This window comes from Pinus tabuliformis, chromosome 3_2, assembly GCF_031772625.1.
Source record: "Pinus tabuliformis cultivar Carrire ecotype Pingquan chromosome 3_2, CPIR1, whole genome shotgun sequence".
NCBI classification, from domain to species: domain Eukaryota; kingdom Viridiplantae; phylum Streptophyta; class Pinopsida; order Pinales; family Pinaceae; genus Pinus; species Pinus tabuliformis.
In genome coordinates this window covers 1241992863-1242012847 of record NC_142302.1, presented here as the reverse complement: position 1 = coordinate 1242012847, position 19985 = coordinate 1241992863, and the positions used below count along the sequence as shown (strand labels likewise).

Genomic DNA, 19985 nt, shown 5'->3' with positions numbered 1-19985 from the left:
ACACTGAATCTCTAAAGTTGGTTCTACTCCGAGGAGTCCCCGAAGACCTTCTAGATACCCTTCACATGCTAGCTGGAGGAGACATCTACCAACTACCTTATGAGGACATAAAGACTGTGTTTAGAAACCACTCTAGGGCAGCCCAGAAAAGAGGTAGGGGGAATCCACTTTCAGCTAGTACTACCTTCTCCAAGCATGAGTTTGCTAATCAGATGGAAGACCTCAAAAGTGAGATGAGACAGACCATTGCCATGCAACTTGATACTTTTCAAATCCAACAAAAGGAAGAGGAATCTGAGAGGGCTTTGGCCATTTTTTGTCCCAGATGTACGAGGAAGCACCCTAAGAACGAGTGTCCATTGCACTCAGTAGAGGTATGTTTCGTTTGTGAGGAAAACCACCCCACGAACCAATGCCCAACCTTGCCTGGATTTAAAGCCATGTACCAAGGGACTGAGGCAACCACTGAACCTCTCTACTTCCTCAACCAAAGGAGGCCGCATGGGCCCAGACCTTACCAGCAGGGGATGCAAGGGACATCCCAAGCTTATTATAGCCCCAACCAATATGCTCACATGCCTTCTTGGGGTCCCCCTGCTCATCCTTCCTGGTCCGCACCTCCTCCATGGTCTTATCCACCTCAATACCATACTCAACCCACTGCTCATTTGTTTCACTCACATGTCCAGCCACAACCTCAGTGGAATGCACCTCAACCGGGGTGGAGGCCCCAATACAACTCTCCTCCTACCATTATGCCTCCACCACCGGCTTAGCCACAACCATTACCTCTTGCTCCTCCAAGACAACCCTAGATGCCTGCTCAACCGAACCCGAACCCCAACAACCGACAGACCTAGCAGGTATACACTGGGGAAACAACATGCCCTACCTATGTTGTGGAGATCTAGGAGATCAACCTGCGATCCGGGAAGACCCTTCCAGATCGCCAACCTCCTCCCCCAGAGGACGAGGAAGAGAAACAGGAAAGTGAACCCAAAGCCATTCCACCCTTTGAAATTAAATTAATAATATGAAATTGGAAATTAAATATATCAATTTTTAAAACAATTTAAAATACACAATATTACATACAAAATTTTTCATAATATTATACAAAATTAAATAAATTTAAAAATATTTTTTTTTTAGTTTATTATGTTCAAAAATATAACTAAAAATCATAAATTTTCAATAAAATAGTAATTTAACAAAAACACTTAAAATTATAAAATTAAATATTGTATAGTGGAAAAAAAAATATCAATCTTAAAATTTCATTGTATTGAAATTAATTTGAAATATACAATATTGCATAAAACAAACAATTAATTTTAATTAAAAATTACAATTTTATTATATTTTAATATTAAATATTAAACTTCAAAATATTCCATTTAAATTACAAAAGTGAGTTTGTTAAATATTTTGAAATTTGAAATTTAATTTGATAATGTAAATGTGGAAATTAAATATATCAAAATTTCAATCAATTTAAAATACAAAATATTACATAAAAAAAACTAGTCATAATAATATATAAAAATAAATAAATAAAATTATGATAGAGTATGTTTAAATATGTAATTGAAAAATTATAAATTTCCAATAAAATAATAATTTAGTAAAAAAAAAAAAATTATAAAATTAAATATAATACATTACAACAACAACAAAAATTGTCAAACTTAAAATATCATTGTCTTGAAATTAATTTGAAATATACAATATTAAATAAAAACAATCAATTATTATAATGATAATGGATTAATTTCAATTGTTGAATTAATTTCAATTAAAAATTACAATTTTATATTTATTATATTGGATGAAAAAACACATTTTTTTAATAAATTGTAGATTAATATATAATCATAAAAATAAATATCATATAATTCAGTATAAAAAATTAAATTTCTTAAAAAAATGATATATTTAAATTAATTTAAAATACACACTATTATATATAATACTAACATAATGATGTGGTGTGAGAAAGATTTAGTAGCTAAAAGAAAATTAAGTTATTATAAGAAGGTCATCAACCCCACCCTAGAAGATCAAAAGTATCTCTCTATTTTAACTAGCTCAAAGAAGAAAATTAATATAGCAAAGATTAGAACGAATTCTCATGAGCTCCATAGTGAAACAGGTCGTTGGACAGTTCCTAAAATGCCATGGATGGAAAGGATCTGCCATATATGTGAGAATAGGAACATCGATGATGAAAACCACTTCCTCTTAGAGTGCCCCGCGTACAACCACATTAGATCTCAGTTTCACAATTTTTGTTACAATGCTAACCTTCAAAGAAATAAATGTGGTGTGAGAAAGATTTAGCGAATAAAAGAAAATTAAGTTATTATAAGAAGGTCATCAACCCCACCCTAGAAGATCAAAAGTATCTCTCTATTTTAACTAGCTCAAAGAAGAAAATTAATATAGCAAAGATTAGAACGAATTCTCATGAGCTCCATAGTGAAACAGGTCGTTGGGCAGTTCCTAAAACGCCATGGATGGAAAGGATCTGCCATATATGTGAGAATAGGAACATCGAGGATGAAAACCACTTCCTCTTAGAGTGCCCCGCGTACAACCACATTAGATCTCAGTTTCACAATCTTTGTTACAATACTGACCTTCCTAGCCTTTTACAATGTCAAAATTATAGTGAGCTCGGGAGGCTTCTCTCCAAACTTTTTGAGCATAGGAATAAAATCTTAAATCAAAATAAATAATTTGTTTCTTTAGGTCCGATAGACCAATGTTTGGTCTCAATGGATGTTAACCACCATCATCATCATCATCATCAATAATAATTAAAATATATTATAAAAATATATTAACATTTATTATATTCCAACATTTAAATTAAAACTATTTATTTTTTTAAATAGATAGTTCAACCTACGATTTTCAATTTAAAATCAAAGATTTTAATTTCATACAATGAAATGCAAATGTCTGAGTTCATATTTTATTACATACCTCCCAAATGCCTCTTATAGTACGGACTTTAAGCTTCTCGATATTGTCAAACTGACACGTGTTTAATTGTGGCCATTCAATTTTATTATAAAATTTAGAATAAAGATTTCTTAGTTTTTGGAATCGCCTTGTGCTGCGTGCCTCTAACATCTCCTACATTGCTTGAGTGGATTTATTTTATTTTGGGCAATTTATTGATTAGATTTAGTTTAAATGATTAAATTATTATAACATTTATTATTTTAAACCAAAATACAATTCTTTCAATTTAACATTTCTATCAGCCTCTCTTTACACCTTTTGGGGCAATTGCTAGTTTTTATAATGTTTCAAGTATTTATTTTGGGCTATTTTTTTTGGAAGACGGTAGATCAATCTATATTTATTATTTAAAGAGACTGAGATATATGAAGTTTTATTTGTTAATTTTTTGAAAATAATTAAAATAAATTTATTTACGATTTTTTCTAAAATTAAATAAATAGAATAAATATGTATCTTTAACAATTAATAAATCGTACATGTACTTAACACAGTTGAATCCCAAAATAATTTCTAATTAATAAGTCACTTTTAATTTTATTGTTGATTGAGATGTTGAGATTATACAAATTCAACCATTATCTTTTCAATTGAAACCTTTATAACAACACATCATACAGTGTAATAATCTTTCTTCAAAATAGCTATGGGGTTTGTTGAAACTAACACATGGCATTTTCACAGTGGAAAGGTACTTGTGTACTCTCGGATGTGTATGGCAAATCTTGCCATGTTGGGACTATCGATTGCTTAAGGTTTGGACATAATAAATCAAGTGGTATTCACATGGTGTTCTCATTGTATGGAATGTTGGTGTTTTTCTTGCATGGGATGTTTCGGTATATTTATTTTTAATTTTGTTAAATTTTTTTTAAAGAAATCATGTTAATTTTTAAATAATCTGTATTTTTTTATTTAAACATATTTATTTTTGAAATTTAATTAAATTAAGTTATATTCACAAGGGAGAAGATTTTGAACGACTCTCATTATATTTGTATTATTTGTTACCCAAACACTTCTCTAAATTTAATAATGAAATTTAGTCTTATTTATTAAGTTTATTTAATAATATTATTTAGTCTACATTTTCACTCTTGTAAAATAAAATTTAAATTTACAAAGTAGGTAATTGTAATTTAATGTTCAAATAAAAAAATATAAATATTAATGAAATAAAAAATTATATTCCCTTGTTATTATAAAGGAAAGTTATTAAAATATCTTAAATATTTATTGATATATCAAATAAATTAATATTATTAATATGACTATTTATATATTAATATTATTAATATGTTAGATTTAAGATTTTTGTGATTCATAATGTATATAGATGTCTTTCGGATTAATCACATAATCATGAATTGGTCGACATTTCGAACAAACTAATGTGGTCCATCTTCAAGACAAGGTGAAGAATCAATCAATCTTAAGGAACAAATGATAAGAATGCATCATTGCCCATAATTCACTCTTGAAAACTAGTTATTGGTAAAATAATTAAACTAGTTAAAAAATAAATAAAATGATAAATTAAATCATCAATTATTTAATTTTATATATTTTAAATTTAGTAAATGAAAAATAAAATGATCTCTCCAAACAGGCACAAGCTTATCGACAAATGTCTCTTCTATTAAGAAGACCACCTGGCCGAGAAGCTTATCCGGGAGATGTTTTCTATTTGCATTCCCGTCTCTTGGAAAGAGCAGCTAAATTAAGTTCCCAGTTAGGTGAGGGGAGTGTTACTGCTCTACCAATAGTTGAGACTCAAGCTGGAGATGTTTCAGCTTATATTCCCACTAATGCAATTTCCATTACCGATGGACAAATATTTTCATCGGCCGATCTATTCAATGCTGGGATCCGACCTGCTATTAATGTGGGTATTTCTGTCTCTAGAGTAGGATCTGCGGCTCAGATAAAAGCTATGAAAAAGGTAGCTGGAAAGTTGAAATTAGAGTTAGCTCAATTTGCAGAGTTGGAAGCTTTTGCACAATTTGCTTCCGATCTTGATAAAGCTACTCAAGATCAATTGGCGAGGGGTCAACGATTACGTGAGTTGCTCAAACAATCTCAGTCGGCTCCTTTGACTGTAGAAGAACAAATAGCTACTATTTATACCGGAACAAACGGATACCTGGATATATTCGAAATAGCACAGGTGAGAAAATTTCTCCTTGGGTTACGTTTTTATTTGATAAAAAATAAACCTCAGTTCGGAGAAATTATACGTTCTACTGGTACATTTACAGAAGAAGCGAAAGCCCTTCTGGAAGAGGCTCTTAAGGAACATACTAAACTTTTTTTACTTCAAGAAAAAAAATGAATATTTGATCATTTGGTGGAATTATTCAGAACAGTAAAAAGAACTAAATAATTTGTTCCATTCCAATCCAATACATTGCACAACAATTTATAACAATTGAAGAGTATTACGTCCAATAGGATTTGAACCTATACCGAAGGTTTAGAAGACCTCTGTCCTATCCATTAGACGATGGACGCTCTTTTTTTTCTCTTCCCTTTTTTTTATTTGAATTCCCTTTGGCATACATTGTCCCGATCTACCTTTTTATTCACACTGAGGTTATAGGATAGGAAAAGAATGGAATTTATTTCACATTAATTGATCTCGTGCAGCATAATCTATGGTTATAGATCCAAATTCATCGGGAAATTTTTCCGAGTATAATCCTTTGCTACATAAAAGAATAGGAAATTCCCTTTGTCGTTGTGGGATAACAAGCATTCGAATATTGATCGATCTATCTAATCGATTTGGAGCTATTAGAGCTGGATCCACTCTTTGGGGGATATGAGTCGAAGCAATAACAAGAATATTTCTCATAGAATCTTTTTCACCATCTCTAAATCTAAAGAGATTGTTCATTAATACACTAAGGAACAAGTCAGTGAAGCCAAAACCAAATAAATAGTTAGTTGCGTCATTTAAATTCAGTTCATGAATGTTTGGAATCCATATTATGCAAGGAGACATGCTTTTCGCCAATTCTAAGGTAATATGGAAATCTTCCATTTTGTCTTTCACAAAAGGATCAAACTCAGTAGAAATACGTTCAACAGGGTAAAAATAATAAATATCATTTACTTTTGATTTACAAATATTCACTTTATTTTTTATTTATCTTTGTACTTATCTAAAATATTATGTTTGGTATGTACATATATATATATATATATATATATATATATATATATATATATATATTTTTTTTTATTTTTTTTCAGAGAATATATATATATATATATATATATATATATATATATATATATATATATATATAGATATATAACTTTTATTATATCAATTTATATATTTTTTGTGATATATCTATATGTGTGTGTGTGTCAATTCTATATTTTTTGTGTGTTATATGTCAATTTAAATTTATAGGAAAAATATTTTTCTAATCTAAACAATCACCAAACAAAATTTAAATCATAAATAAATAATGTGGATCAATGATAATTTCAGTGTGCAAAACATTAGTTCTATCTCAGATTTATTAAACATTGATATGGTGAGAGTGTTTCTCTCGACATCTCATAATTAGGTATTAATTAACAAGAAATCAAAATATATACAAATATATAAAAGAAATCAAAACACATCAATCAGAAATATACATATTCTTCCTTATCTAAAGGATCACCAAACAAAATTTAAATCATATATAAATAAATAATGTGGATCAATGATAATTTCAATGTGCAAAACATTAGTTATATCCCACATTTGGTAAACATCTATATGGGGAGAGTGTTTCTCTCAACATCTCATAATTAGGTGTTAATTAACAAGAAATCAAAATATATACAAATATATAAAAGAAATCAAAGCACATCAATCATTGATGGTTTAGTAATGAATTAAGAGACATTAGTCATTGATCATTCAACTACATGCTACGCTAAAGTTTAAGTACAAGTTAATCTTATACACAATAGACCTTTTTCTAGTCACAAATTTATTGAAATTTAAACTTTTATGTACCAAAATCATAAATGTGGTTACATTGAAATTTAAACTTCCCTTTTCATGTGTGCACCTTCTTCAATTTATCATTATACATAAACACTCCCAAATTAAGAAACTATGATATCTTTGTCACTCATTAATGTGTACCATGAGGTATGTGTCACATGTCCATGGTGCATGCTCATCATTACCGATATCGTCACTATGGACAATTTACTAAGCATTTTGGAAAATTGAAAATTTTACACATCCACAACCCATCAACTTCGTGCTTAATGCTTATGAACATACGTTGCATAACCTTGGCATCCTTGTTATTCATGTCTTTTTAATATGTCTTTTGGTTTTAACATTATCATCATATTATTACATAAAGTATACACATAACAACATAACTCACTAGAAAGTTGAATCATTATACGCATCCAGTCAAAGCACACCTTTTAAGTTGTTAGAAATGGAGAGAGTATGATTTAATGTAAAACAAAATATCAATAATTGTTATAGAAGAGCATGGCAGAAGCAAAGCTTGGCCCACATGGATAGGAAATCACTGAAACCACTAACAATAAACTATTCAACCCATTTCTTTGAACTCTGCTTTTGAGAGAGTGATATCCAGCTCTGTTTTCTTTTTTAATATGGAAAAGATTTGGGTGATACTTTCCTTCACTTCTTTTTATAGGGTATCATAGTTGGCCATTAACTTTAGATCTTTAACACTATATTTTCCATAAGAGGAATCATAACAAATGGACTTTCATTCAAGTCAGCTCAGTTATGTTTCCTTATATGTGACTTAAATGTATAACTTTTCTTTAACACTTTGGCAATTTTAGATTATCTAGCCACCGTTATCCAAAAGGATGTGTTCATGTGTTCCTTGTGTACTCTTGGTGTACGGAAGCATGTTCTTCACCTTTTCCCATTCCCTTAGTGACATGTGAATCTTATCCTTGTTTTCCACATGTCTCACACACATTCTCTCGGATACTATGTCAGTATATAGAGGACTTCGGTATATAGAGGACTTGGATACTCTTACGTCATTTAAAGAAATGTTTATGTTTTTTTTCAATTTCTTTTTTATTATAATTACAATTATTATTTTGTGTTTAAAAAATATATAAATTATAATTATAATTGCTAATTTGTATTTGTTGATTAGAATGATTTTTTTTAATTTTCTGGTGAAATTTTTGTTTTTGTTTCAAATTTATTAAAAATAATAATAAAAAAATTGTCAAAGGCTTTGGCACAATAAAAATCAAGGAATGTTAAAGTCTTTTTATCATCATTTTTTAAATATCAATTTGAAGAGGTTTATATTTCATTTCTCCAAAAAAATGCATTTGTCCATTTCATCGACATAATCTAATTATTAACGATGAGGTACAACACATTTTTATTCTAATTCTTATATTTTAGTTTTCGGAAAGAAATAACATTTAATGTAATTAATTGTTATTTATGAGTGTGATAGGGCTTAGTTTCAGTCTTATCAAATATTATCGATTTTAAATGATTCTAGTTATTTTGTAACAATTGGGGATAAGACTTTTTTTTCCAACAAAATTCCCATTATAACCTTGGGACATTGATACTATTTGTTTTAAGAAGAATTCCACAAAAACTAATAAATCTCTAAAGTTTAGGTTTTTTTGCTGGAATATTTCTATTAAGTGCAAGGAGAGAATAACTAGAAGTTTGAGATAATTTTCATTATTTTATTAATGTTTTTTTAATCTATAGTACATTAAAGCGGTAACTAAAATTAAATGATGTCTCAGTTGCGCACGCCTGCTCTGCTCCCCGACTGCTGCAGCTCGCCCTAGCTCCCTGCGCCCCTCAGTCCGCTCTGCCGCTCCAATGGAGGGCAGCGGGGACCCTGATCCCCCACCTACACCGCCTCCGGAGGTGACAGCCTTCCGTTCAATGATCGCAGCAGGTCCAAAGCGCCCCCCTTCAGCTTCACAGCAGAAGTTTGTTAAAAAGCTGGATACGATTCCATCGGTAGCCCTACCAGAAGAAGAAACTTGCAAAGCTGCGTTGAACCTTGCGGAGAGAGGCCTTATAGGCCAGTTCACAGGCCTCTGGCCATCTCCCAAGTCGGTGGATGAATGGACCCAAAGGAACTGGAAGCCCCTGATCAAAGAAGGAGTTAAAAGCTATTTCGTAGGTAAGGGTTTCTTCGTGTTTGTCTTTGAAAACCCAGATGATAGAGGTTTAATCTTTAGAAATGGACCGTATTTCATGGGGCCCCAGGGCCTTTATCTGAACAAATGGTCCCCGGATTTCGATCCCACCCAGGACATCCCTTCTGCTGTTCCGGTCTGGGTTAGGCTCCCACATTTGCCTCTGCACTGCTGGAACCAAAAATCTCTACAGATCATAGGTAACGCTCTGGGAAAATATATAGATCAGGCAGCGAGAAAAGACCAGTATTCATGCGCCCGTATCTGCGTAGAAGTGGACCTAGAGGAGGGGTTACCGGAAGCCATCAAACTCACTGTAGCTGGGTGGACGCATGTCCAGGAGTTGGACTACGAACAGTTACCCTTTAAATGCAGACATTGCCATGGTCATGGCCACTTTGCAAAGAATTGTAAAAAGAGAGCAGAGGAGCAAGCAGACAAACAGAATGGGGAACAATGGACCCTAGTCCAGAAGAACGCATCCACAAAAAAAGGAACTGGCAAAGGTAACACGGACGGAGGCCCTAGCAGCAGCAAAGCCAACCAGGAAACGGAAGTAAATCCAAAAGGGACAGAAAGGGCTCAGAATAATCAAGCTATCCCATCCCAGGAGAATGAAGAACAGGCGGACATTCCACCTTTAAACAAGGAGGTAGGGGAAGCAATCCAGATCGAGGCCAACCAGGGCAGCCCCTCCAATCCCTCATATGCAGAGATAGCAAGAAAAAAACCAGTTGAAAGCTCTGGTTCCTCGGAGGATGAAACCTATGAGCGACAAACGAAAAAAGCTGGAAGGAAATCCCGCAAAGAAAAAAGGGAGGAGGAGGCAGAAAGACTCAAAACACAAGGAAGCCAAGCTACCATAGAAATGACTATTGGGCGAAACATCAGACCAAGGCCCTCCAAGGGAGGGCTCAATACCCCCTCAAGTAAATAATGAATCTCGTCTCTTGGAACTGTAGAGGACTGGGGAACCCCTCTAAAGTAGAAGCAATCAAGGATCTTATGAAAGCGGAGCCCTCAGATATCCTCATGCTCCAAGAGACCAAAATAGAAGGCCATGCCCTTCTAGAGATCAGCAGCTCAAAGTGGAATAAAAGAGCAGGCAAAGCTGTCAGCTCAAGGGGTACTTCTGGAGGACTGGAAACACTCTGGAACGATGACCTTTTTCAGCTGAAAAACCACAAGGAAACACAGCACTGGATCCACACGGAATTGATGCATAAAGCAAGTAAGTTGTCTATTTCCCTTTTCAATCTTTATGTCCCTGTTTCTTATTATGAAAAGAGAGAATGCTGGAACTCCCTCTCAGCATTTCTAGAGCAGACATCCCCCAGCAATATTATCATAGCAGGGGACCTCAACATCATTATGAAAGAAAAAGAAAAGAGGGGAGGGACAAGTAACAGAGACCCCATGCTAGACGAGGTGGAGGAACTCTTTCAGCGCTGGGACTTGCTGGACTTCAATCCTATCAGAGGCATTTACACCTGGTCCAATAATAGAGTGGGAACTGATCATATCTCAGCACGATTAGACAGATTCATGGTACAAAGCTCCATAATGATGAATAAAAAGATAATCATCACTAAAATTCTGCCCAAACTAGCTTCGGATCATAAACCTATTCAGCTTCTCCTGGAAGATGAAGAAGATCTAGGGCCCATTCCATTCCGATTCAGCCCCCTATGGATCGAGAAGGAAGGCTACATAGAGACAGTAAAGGCAGCTTGGGACAAAACATTCACGGGATCCCCAAGCTATGTCTGGGAGCAAAAGCTAAAAGCAACTAAGCAGGCGCTGAAGAACTGGATAAAGAAACCAGGACCCACTCCTACTGAGCAAAGAAAGGAGTCAGTTCATGCATTGCAGACTTTGCAAACAGAGATGGAAAACAAAGACATCACAACAGAGCTGCTGGAAAAAGAAACAAAAGCCCAACGTTCTGCACACCAAACTTTCAGAAAGGAGGAAGAATACTGGCGACTAAAATCTAGGAGTTTGTGGTTGAAGGCTGGAGACCGAAACACCTCCTTCTTCCACCGACAATACAGAGCGAGATTGACTAGGAATCACATAGCAAAAATCAAAACATCAGAGGGTATCGTTTGCAAAGGTTTTAATCAGGTCAAAGCAGCTGCAGAAACCCACTTTAGGAATCTCTATAGAGAAGAAACCCACAGCAATGATGAGGAAGTCGCTGATTTCATTGCCAATATCCCCACTCTTATTAGCCCTGAAGAAAACGTAGCCCTCTGCAGGCCAACCACGGAGGAGGAAATTATAAAAGTCATCTGGTCCATGGACGCAGATAAGGCCCCCGGGCCTGATGGATTTACAATCCATTTCTACAAGTCTTGTTGGCACATCATTAAAGCTGATCTCTGCAAAATGATACGCTGGTTCATGGGAAAAGCCAAGGTAGGCGGAGGAACAAACTCCACTTATCTCGCTCTAATTCCCAAAGACATCAATCCGGAGACATTCGCAAGGTTCAGGCCGATATCGTTGTGCAATGCTTCATACAAAATACTGGCAAAACTGATAGCAAACAGGATTAAGCCGCTGTTAAAAAAACTGATCTCTCCCCCACAAGGCGGTTTCGTTGAAGGCAGGCATATTCTAGACAATGTAATCCAGGTACAGGAGATCATCCATTCTAGCAAGCAGCGGAATGAAAAAGGCATGTTGGTCAAGTTAGATATGGCAAACGCCTTCGACAGAGTGGATCGCTCATTCCTCTGCAAGGTCCTGCTCTCATTTGGCTTTTCGTATCAATTCGTCAACCTCATCAAAGCCTGCATAGAAAAACCATGGATCGCCCCTTTAGTCAATGGCCGCCCCACGAATTTCTTCCAAAGTCAGAGGGGCATCAGACAGGGATGTCCCCTCTCCCCATTCCTGTACATCATAATGGCGGAATCTCTCAGCCGAAAACTTACTGCTGAAAAAATAAAAGGCAACATCCCAGTCTTAAGCCTTTCCACGGAGCTGAAGCCCAGAATCACGCGTTATTCGCTGATGATTCACTTCTTCTAGGCGGAGCCTCCATTAGAATTGCCAGAGCCATAAACGCAGTCCTCAATAATTATTGCAGAGCCTCTGGGGCATTAATAAATGAGAACAAAAGCGAAGTTTATAGCTGGAACATAGATCAGAGGGAGCTCTCTGACATAACCACTCTCCTCGGTTTCAAAGGACAAGCAAACTGGGATAGATTCAAGTATCTGGGCCTTCCCATTATATCAGGAGCAAATAAAAGATCGCTCTGGAGTGAAATAATCTCGAAAATCAAAACTAAAATTGCAGTGTGGGGAGGCTATTGGTTGACGAAGGGAGGCAAAGTAATTTTAATCAAAGCAATGTTGTCGGCGCTACCAATCTACCAGGCAGCGTTTCTCTTAGCACCAAGAAATGTGGCGGAGCAAATATCCAAACTGCTCAGAGACTTCTTGTGGCAGGGAGGAAAGGGAAACGAAAATAAAATGCATCTGGTGAACTGGGACGTGGTTAAAAAAATAAAGGCAGATGGAGGGCTGCAAATCAGAGATCCAGCTCTTGTAAATTTAGCGCTGGGAGGAAAGATCTTATGGAAGCTGATCCATGAACCCACCCATCCGGTTAGTGTAGTGCTGAGCTCTAAGTACAGACCCAACAAATCCCTTAGCAATCTTCAGAATGCAAATGTAGTCAACAGCACGCAGGTGTGGAAACTATGTTGCAGGAGCAGTAAGTTCTTTAACAAACAGGCCTACAGGATTCCGGGCAACGGCAAGCGCACCCATCTGTGGCTTGACAGAATTATGGGGAAAGAACCCCTGAAGGATAATGAGGACATAGCTGATCTCAGGGACTGGCTGAAGCAGGCAGGAGTTAACACCATATTCGAATTGTCAAAGTGGGATCATCGTGGAGATTGGGCAGGATGGGATTTCCATGGAGTCCCAGAGCGGTTAACTCACCAACAAATTCTGCTTGAAGATTTGCTGGAGGAAGCAGCGCCTATCAACAGAACCATGAAAGACAAATGGGGATGGGGTCAGTCCGGAGTCTACACGACAGCAGCAGGATATAGAGCATTGCAGGCTTCAAGAAATAGCAGTCAAACCCCGGCTTTTTGGAAGAATGTCTGGGAACCTCTAGCCCTTCCAAAAGTGAATTTCTTTTTCTGGACCCTGGCTCATAACAAACTCTTAACTGGCGACAATCTGGAAAAAAGGAATATAGCAGGGCCGCACAGATGTGTACTATGCAGCAGCAACTCCGAAACAGCCCAGCACCTTTTCTTGGAGTGCAATTTTGCAAAAGAGGTATGGAGTATTATTTTACATGATTTTCAGATTATTCTGCCTTCACAAATCTCTGTTGCAGATCTATACGCCACTTGGAATAGTTTCTATCCTCAGTGCATCCCCTCCAAATCATTCTGGAATAAAATATGGACAGCTATCCCAAAGTATGTTTGCTGGCAGCTTTGGCTAGCTCGAAATCAGCAGATCTTCAGAGAGATGAGGCACACTCCACTGCAAGTCGCAGCAAAAGCTAAATCTTTTCTACTGGAAGCAGCCCAACAGCAGTATTTTAAAGAAGATCCATTGTTATTGCCTGAAGAAAAAAGATGGCTTGGCCCGCTAGAGCCCTGTCCGCACAAGCAGCTCCTCTCCCCACAAAAGGCAAATCAGGAATGGCGCATAAGAGATGAAGATGACAAATTCCAACTATGGTGGCGGTCACAAAACTTAACTACAATTTTCTTCGATGGAGCATCTAAAGGTAATCCCGGAGATGCAGGTGCAGGGGGGGTCATATACTCTACTGACGGGACTTCAAAAGACTGTTTCAGCTGGGGATTAGGCCAGAAATCTAACAATCAAGCAGAGATTCTTGGGCTTCTCAAAGCCTGCCACATTGCAAGAGACAAAGGTGCCAAAGACCTCCAAGTTTTTGGAGATTCAGAGTTAATAATAAAGAGCCTAAAGCTGGGAAATCTATTTAGCAATGCCAGCCTCAACAAAATACTGGACAGATTGAAGAGAGTTCTTCTAGACTTTGACACATGTAAGTTTTATCATATTCTCAGAAAGTCAAACGGTGAAGCAGACCAGCTGGCAAACAAAGGCAGCTCTCTGATGAAAGGACTGCTAATTGTAAACAGTGAAAGCACTGTACAAATGCCCTGAAAATCAAGCAGATCTAAACCAGCAACAGATAGAAATCTGTAATGTAATTGGAGCCGCTTGGGCAAAGACCCAAGGTTTTTCAAATAAATAAAATCATAACCGTTTTAGTTAAAAAAATAAAATAAAAATAAAATAAAATTAAATTACATTAAATGATGGTAAAGACATAAAATTAAATTAGTTATCACCATGGAACATCAATAGCCTAGTGTGATTATTTTAGAATGAACAAATATGATATTAAAGTTTAAAAAAAATTCATCCACAAATAGATTTCCTTTTTATCTCTACCTAGCCTCACATAATGCAATCATGAATTATCTTGCTATTTTATCTATAATTTGTATTAATATAAAGTTGTATGTCTTTATTGTTTTTTACTCTAATTTAACTATATTTAAACTAAACGTGAGTAGCTATTTTGTAGTCCTTGTTCAAATGTGGGAGTTGGTTCATACTTTTCAAAGTTCAATAATTAAACTAAGCGGGAGGGAATGCTAGCTATACGGTCTTGATAATCCTAAAGTGAACAATACGACAAAAAAAATTAATAATCTTGAAGAGTTACACGACAAAATTTCCATACATGACTTTGTTGTTCCTGTGCTACCTACAAGTAATCACATTAATTTAAAAAAAGGTCAAGTATTTAATTTAAGTTTCCAAAAATATTTTTTTAATTAATATTTTTATTAAGATGCGATAGATGTGATATTAAGTTTGTTTATAATTTTATTTGATGGATGAGAATTTCAATTATAATTTTTTCAATAATTTTATATAACTTAAAAAAATTAAATTATCTTTATGGTCTATTTATTTATTTTTGAATTTTATCTTTTTAATTTACTTTATTTATGACTATTAATAAATATTTTAATATAAAATTAATGAAATGTTTTTATTTAATTTTTAATTAATTAATTAAATTATAAACTATAATAAATATTTTAATATAAAATTAATGAAATGTTTTTATTTAATTTTTAATTAATTAATTAAATTATAAACTATATAAATTAATAAGAAATTATTTTAATGTTCATGAAGCTAAAGATAGTCTATGGGACAGATTGTTTCTTCATCTACTTGATGTATTCAAAATGATTAGTAAATGTTAGAAGTTAATTCATTATAAGTATAAAATTTACTTTGTAATACATTTCATGTTTAAAATAATAATAATAATTAATTAAAATTGTAACTTTATTTTAAATTAATAATATATATATATGATTTTTAACTATAGATATGTACTCTTATTTTATCGGAGATTCATAACCTATAACTTAGCTTTGTTACAATACCATGGCTTATCAATGTCACACACCTAAATAACCATAGCTTGTTCATGTGACATTTCTTGTAATTAATCAATTTAATTAAAATGGTAGAAAATGCATAAATAAATATCAATATTTTGTTTGTGACTAATACTAAGAATATTTTATGCATGTTAAATCTCTACCATCCATTTAATAAGTGTGTCGATGCATATCCACATTCACTAGCTATTTAATTAGGCCAATTGGCCTTCCTTTGAAAGAGACTTTCGTCGTCCTTTTATTTCTAACGTTGACACCTGGCGTCCACATTCAGCGGGAAATTGTTCATATGTGTCGTGCAATTTCTGTTTATTCTCAGCAATTTCGGAGAACAAGCGCCACCCTTCTACTTTCCACTGACATCTGTGCGCATTTTCAAGATATTCGTCATGGTCTCCTTCAATTACTCGTCATGGTCTGCATGCACTTGTCTGCACAAACTCCTCCCTCTACATTCGACACTACCCTCGCTCCCTTCATTGCTTTTCCAACCTCCCAAACCCTCCTCATTGGCGGTCCAGGAAAATGGGAAGCACTGACGCCAATAAGCCTCTCAAGATCATTGCAGGAGTTGATGACTTCGGCTGCACGCTCAAAGATTCCCTTATCGAACACCTCCGATCAAAGGGTATCGAGGTCCGGGATCTCGGCACCGATAAGTATTACAATGTCGGCTAGACCATAACAATGCCCTGTATAGTACTTTTTATTTGAGAAGTTTTATCTCCTAAATTTCAAACCCTAGACCATAAAAATGCCCTGTATTGTACTTTTTCTGTTCGATTTTTTCAGGAAGTTGTTGGGCGTTCTCAACTGTGGCGGCCGTTGAAGGAATCAATCAAATCGTGACCGGCGATTTGATTTCGCTGTCCGAGCAAGAACTGGTGGACTGTGATACTTCTTACAACCAAGGATGCAACGGTGGCCTCATGGATTACGCTTTCGAGTTTATCATAAACAATGGTGGACTTGACAGCGAGGAGGATTACCCCTACACGGCCTACGATGGATCATGTGACGCTTACAGGGTAATTCTCATGGTCTTTTGTTTAAGCGGGATTCGATCCCGCTACCTGCTGATTTTTCTAGTTTATCATGACTGATAAATTTGCATGCATATGTGTAGAAAAATGCCCATGTGGTGACAATCGATGACTACGAAGATGTGCCTGAAAACGATGAGAAATCGTTGAAGAAGGCTGCGGCTAATCAGCCAATTAGCGTTGCCATCGAAGCCAACAGGAGGGAGTTCCAGTTTTACGAATCTGTGAGCACTTGATTTTGTGAAGAATGATCATTTAACCGTTTCAAATCTTAATCATCATTTTAGGATAAGTCGTCTTCATTAATCTACATGTGATAACCCCTAAAATTTTCTTTGCCAGTCAGTTTCTCTTGATGCCATTAATTTTTTTTCCATGTGACTTTAACAATTAATTATTTCCCATGGAATTTACCACCTGAAATGCTGTAAATTCCGTTGGCTAAGCTTATCTTTCCGCGATTAATGCTTTTGCCATGCGATTTTACCAATTGATTAATTTTCCATGGAATCTACCTCCAGGGTGTGTTCACTAGCGCCTGCGGAACCCAGCTAGACCACGACGTGACTCTGGTGGGCTATGGGTCAGAGTCGGGCACAGACTACTGGATTGTTAAGAATTCTTGGGGAAAGAGCTGGGGAGAGGAGGGGTTCATCAGACTGCAGAGGAACCTTGAAGAAGCTTCAACATGTATTTGTAGTATAGCAATGGAGGCATCTTACCCTGTAAAGAAGGGTGCCAACCCTCCAAACCCTGGGCCTTCTCCCCCAAGCCCAATAAAGCCTCCCACTGTGTGTGACAGCTATTATTCCTGCCCTCAGAGCAACACCTGCTGCTGCATGTATGACTTCAGAGGCTACTGCTATCCCTGGGGCTGCTGCCCTCTTGATTCGGCCACCTGCTGTGATGATCACTACAGCTGCTGCCCTAGCAAGTACCCAGTCTGCGATCTTGATGGTGGGACCTGCCTCAAGGTAGTACCAATATTCCTAACCAGTCATTTCAAGTTTGCAACTTCGCTAGATTCGATCTCAAATTTCTGATATTGTGTATTTTTTGGGGATAAATTGTTGTTGTCACAGAGTAGCAAGGATCCATTTGGAGTGAAGATGCTGAAGCGTACCCCAGCCAAACCCTACTGGGCTGCTGCTGCTGCTGCTTGAATAGTCGCTGATGTTTTTTTGCAAACCTGATCGTCCAAGGAGAAACTGATACATAAAAAAAGGGTTTGTGTACAAAATACTTCTGCTATGTTGCCGTGTCTGGCTTGGCTTCTCCAGATGGATCAGAAACTGCTCCTGTCCTGTCATCAATTCTATCCCTTTCCATTTATACATGTACAGCGCTTGGCTATGTTAGCCATTGTTATTGTTTGTTCTGAGGCTTATAGTCTATGAACAAAACAGCTTTATGATTACGGAAGCTATTATAGATCTTAACTCCAGGAGTTAAAGGTAATGTTCCATATTTTTCAATTGTTATTGTTATTTCAGGTCAGTAAGATTATTCCCAACCTGGGTGCAAAAGGTTCAGGTGTAATCCCCCATTGTTCTATGTACTATTTGGAAATTAATATCTATTACTCTTCATGTACATAATTTGTTCATTTATATTTGCTCTGTCTTCTTGTTAATCTATGAACAAAACTTGCTTGCATATATTAGTTTGAGATTGTTGTTGGCAACAGGTCACACACCTGTGCCCAAACCAGTTACCAATATAACTACGTCGGGCTGATAAATAAGTTAGACAAATATCTCACGCGAAATCTCTTATACGATTTACAGGCCTGCTAAAATTTTCGGCCATGGAACAAAGATTGGGATGTTAAAATTATAGTTTGCCAAATTAATAGAATTTGTGTGTAGAGAAAAAGTGGGTGTCATATTTAAAATTCCAAAACGACGCACAAACCTAGGATTGGGAAGGTTCTCTATATCAGAGCATGAGCAGTCGAAGCTAATGAATTTAAAAGCGAATGAATTTACCGAAAAGAAGGATAATGACCCTGGTTTATTTCATGGGTATTTTTTGTCTATTCTTCAGTATGCCTCAATTTGGTGCTCGTTTGAGTGTTTTTGGGGATATTTCGTTTCTTTTCTTGCTTGGGCATAACGTCTCCTAATTTGCAGTAGTTGAAATATTTAATCTGTTGTAAATATCACAGAGATTGAATTTGTGAAAAATCATCTTTATTTTTTTTGAAAATCTGTGTTCACTGTCTTGCCTCTGAATATAGAAGTTGACCCAAAGTCACCATACCCTATAATTCATTTCTAACGTTGTTTTTCAAATAATCCAGCTATATATCATATGTGAAATCTAGGCTTCCACTGAAGTTCTTTGTTTGTTGCTAAATGATACACAGAGGTGATTTCTATTTTATTTTGTCAATGAGGTTTTACAATGATGAAATGACATCTAATTTCATTTTATCACTGACGTTTTACAATGATGAAATGACATCTAAATGTAACAATATTTCATATTGCATTGTAGAGCCTTGTTACAAAAGGAGAGAGATTTACCAAAGTTAATGGTACTTCTGCAGAGTAAAGGTGAACTTTACACGCTAAGATCAGAAGCAGACACAGATAGATTCCTTGACACATCTTAACATTTTGTGGGCTATTTTGGTGATATAATTATTTTATGTTGTAGATTTTCTTTGTAGATGTGAAGGGATCATTGTTGAGGCAGCAACAAATCTTTTGCATTCTCGCCTTCAGCATATTCGACCCTTAAGATACTAGTGAGAGAATATAGTTACTTTGTAGGAAATTCTGGACTGGGCTTCAAGAACATAACAGAATATATTAAAGTTAGTGATGTACTTTTCCAAGGCTTAGACAGAATGGAGTTGTATGTTTTCATGTTGATGTTCCTGAAGGAACACATTTATAAATATGCAATAGTTGTATTCCTAAACGAATACAGCTCCTACAAAGTGGTTCTTAGTTGATTAACAATTATCTTGCAATGGACATAGTTTTACATCTACAAACAGATCATATAATGTGGAATGGACTGGAAATCCTGTTGACAACATTTGATTAGTAATTTGAACCTAAATTGGATGTTAAGGAAAAAGTTATAGGCTTATAGCCACTCATTCTATGAAGTTATTCAAACGGAGTGATGGCTTCCTCAGCATGGATGGAGATAGTTGCATTTCTAATAGTGTGGTATTCATCCTCTATTTGTAT

The 19985-nt window shown here is 35.6% G+C and overlaps 1 protein-coding gene across 1 annotated transcript; it reads left to right on the top strand.

Moving 5' to 3' along the window:
* Nucleotides 1-16261: 16261 nt before the first annotated feature.
* LOC149185233 (cysteine proteinase mucunain-like) lies at nt 16262-18205 on the top strand. The gene is made up of 5 exons (XM_089415592.1): nt 16262-16395; nt 16491-16764; nt 16863-17003; nt 17301-17753; nt 17862-18205. The coding sequence occupies exons 1-5, from the start codon at nt 16262-16264 to the stop codon at nt 17940-17942; spliced, it is 1083 nt and encodes a 360-aa protein (XP_089271718.1). The 3' UTR covers nt 17943-18205.
* Nucleotides 18206-19985: the final 1780 nt, after the last annotated feature.

Bases quoted from the DNA above. Each gene is read 5' to 3' on its own strand.
- LOC149185233 (XM_089415592.1), top strand. From the start codon at position 16,262: ATGGGAAGCACTGACGCCAATAAGCCTCTCAAGATCATTGCAGGAGTT. The intron at 16,765-16,862 runs GTAATTCTCATG...GCATATGTGTAG, and splicing joins GATCATGTGACGCTTACAGG to AAAAATGCCCATGTGGTGAC. The intron at 17,754-17,861 runs GTAGTACCAATA...TTGTTGTCACAG, and splicing joins ATGGTGGGACCTGCCTCAAG to AGTAGCAAGGATCCATTTGG.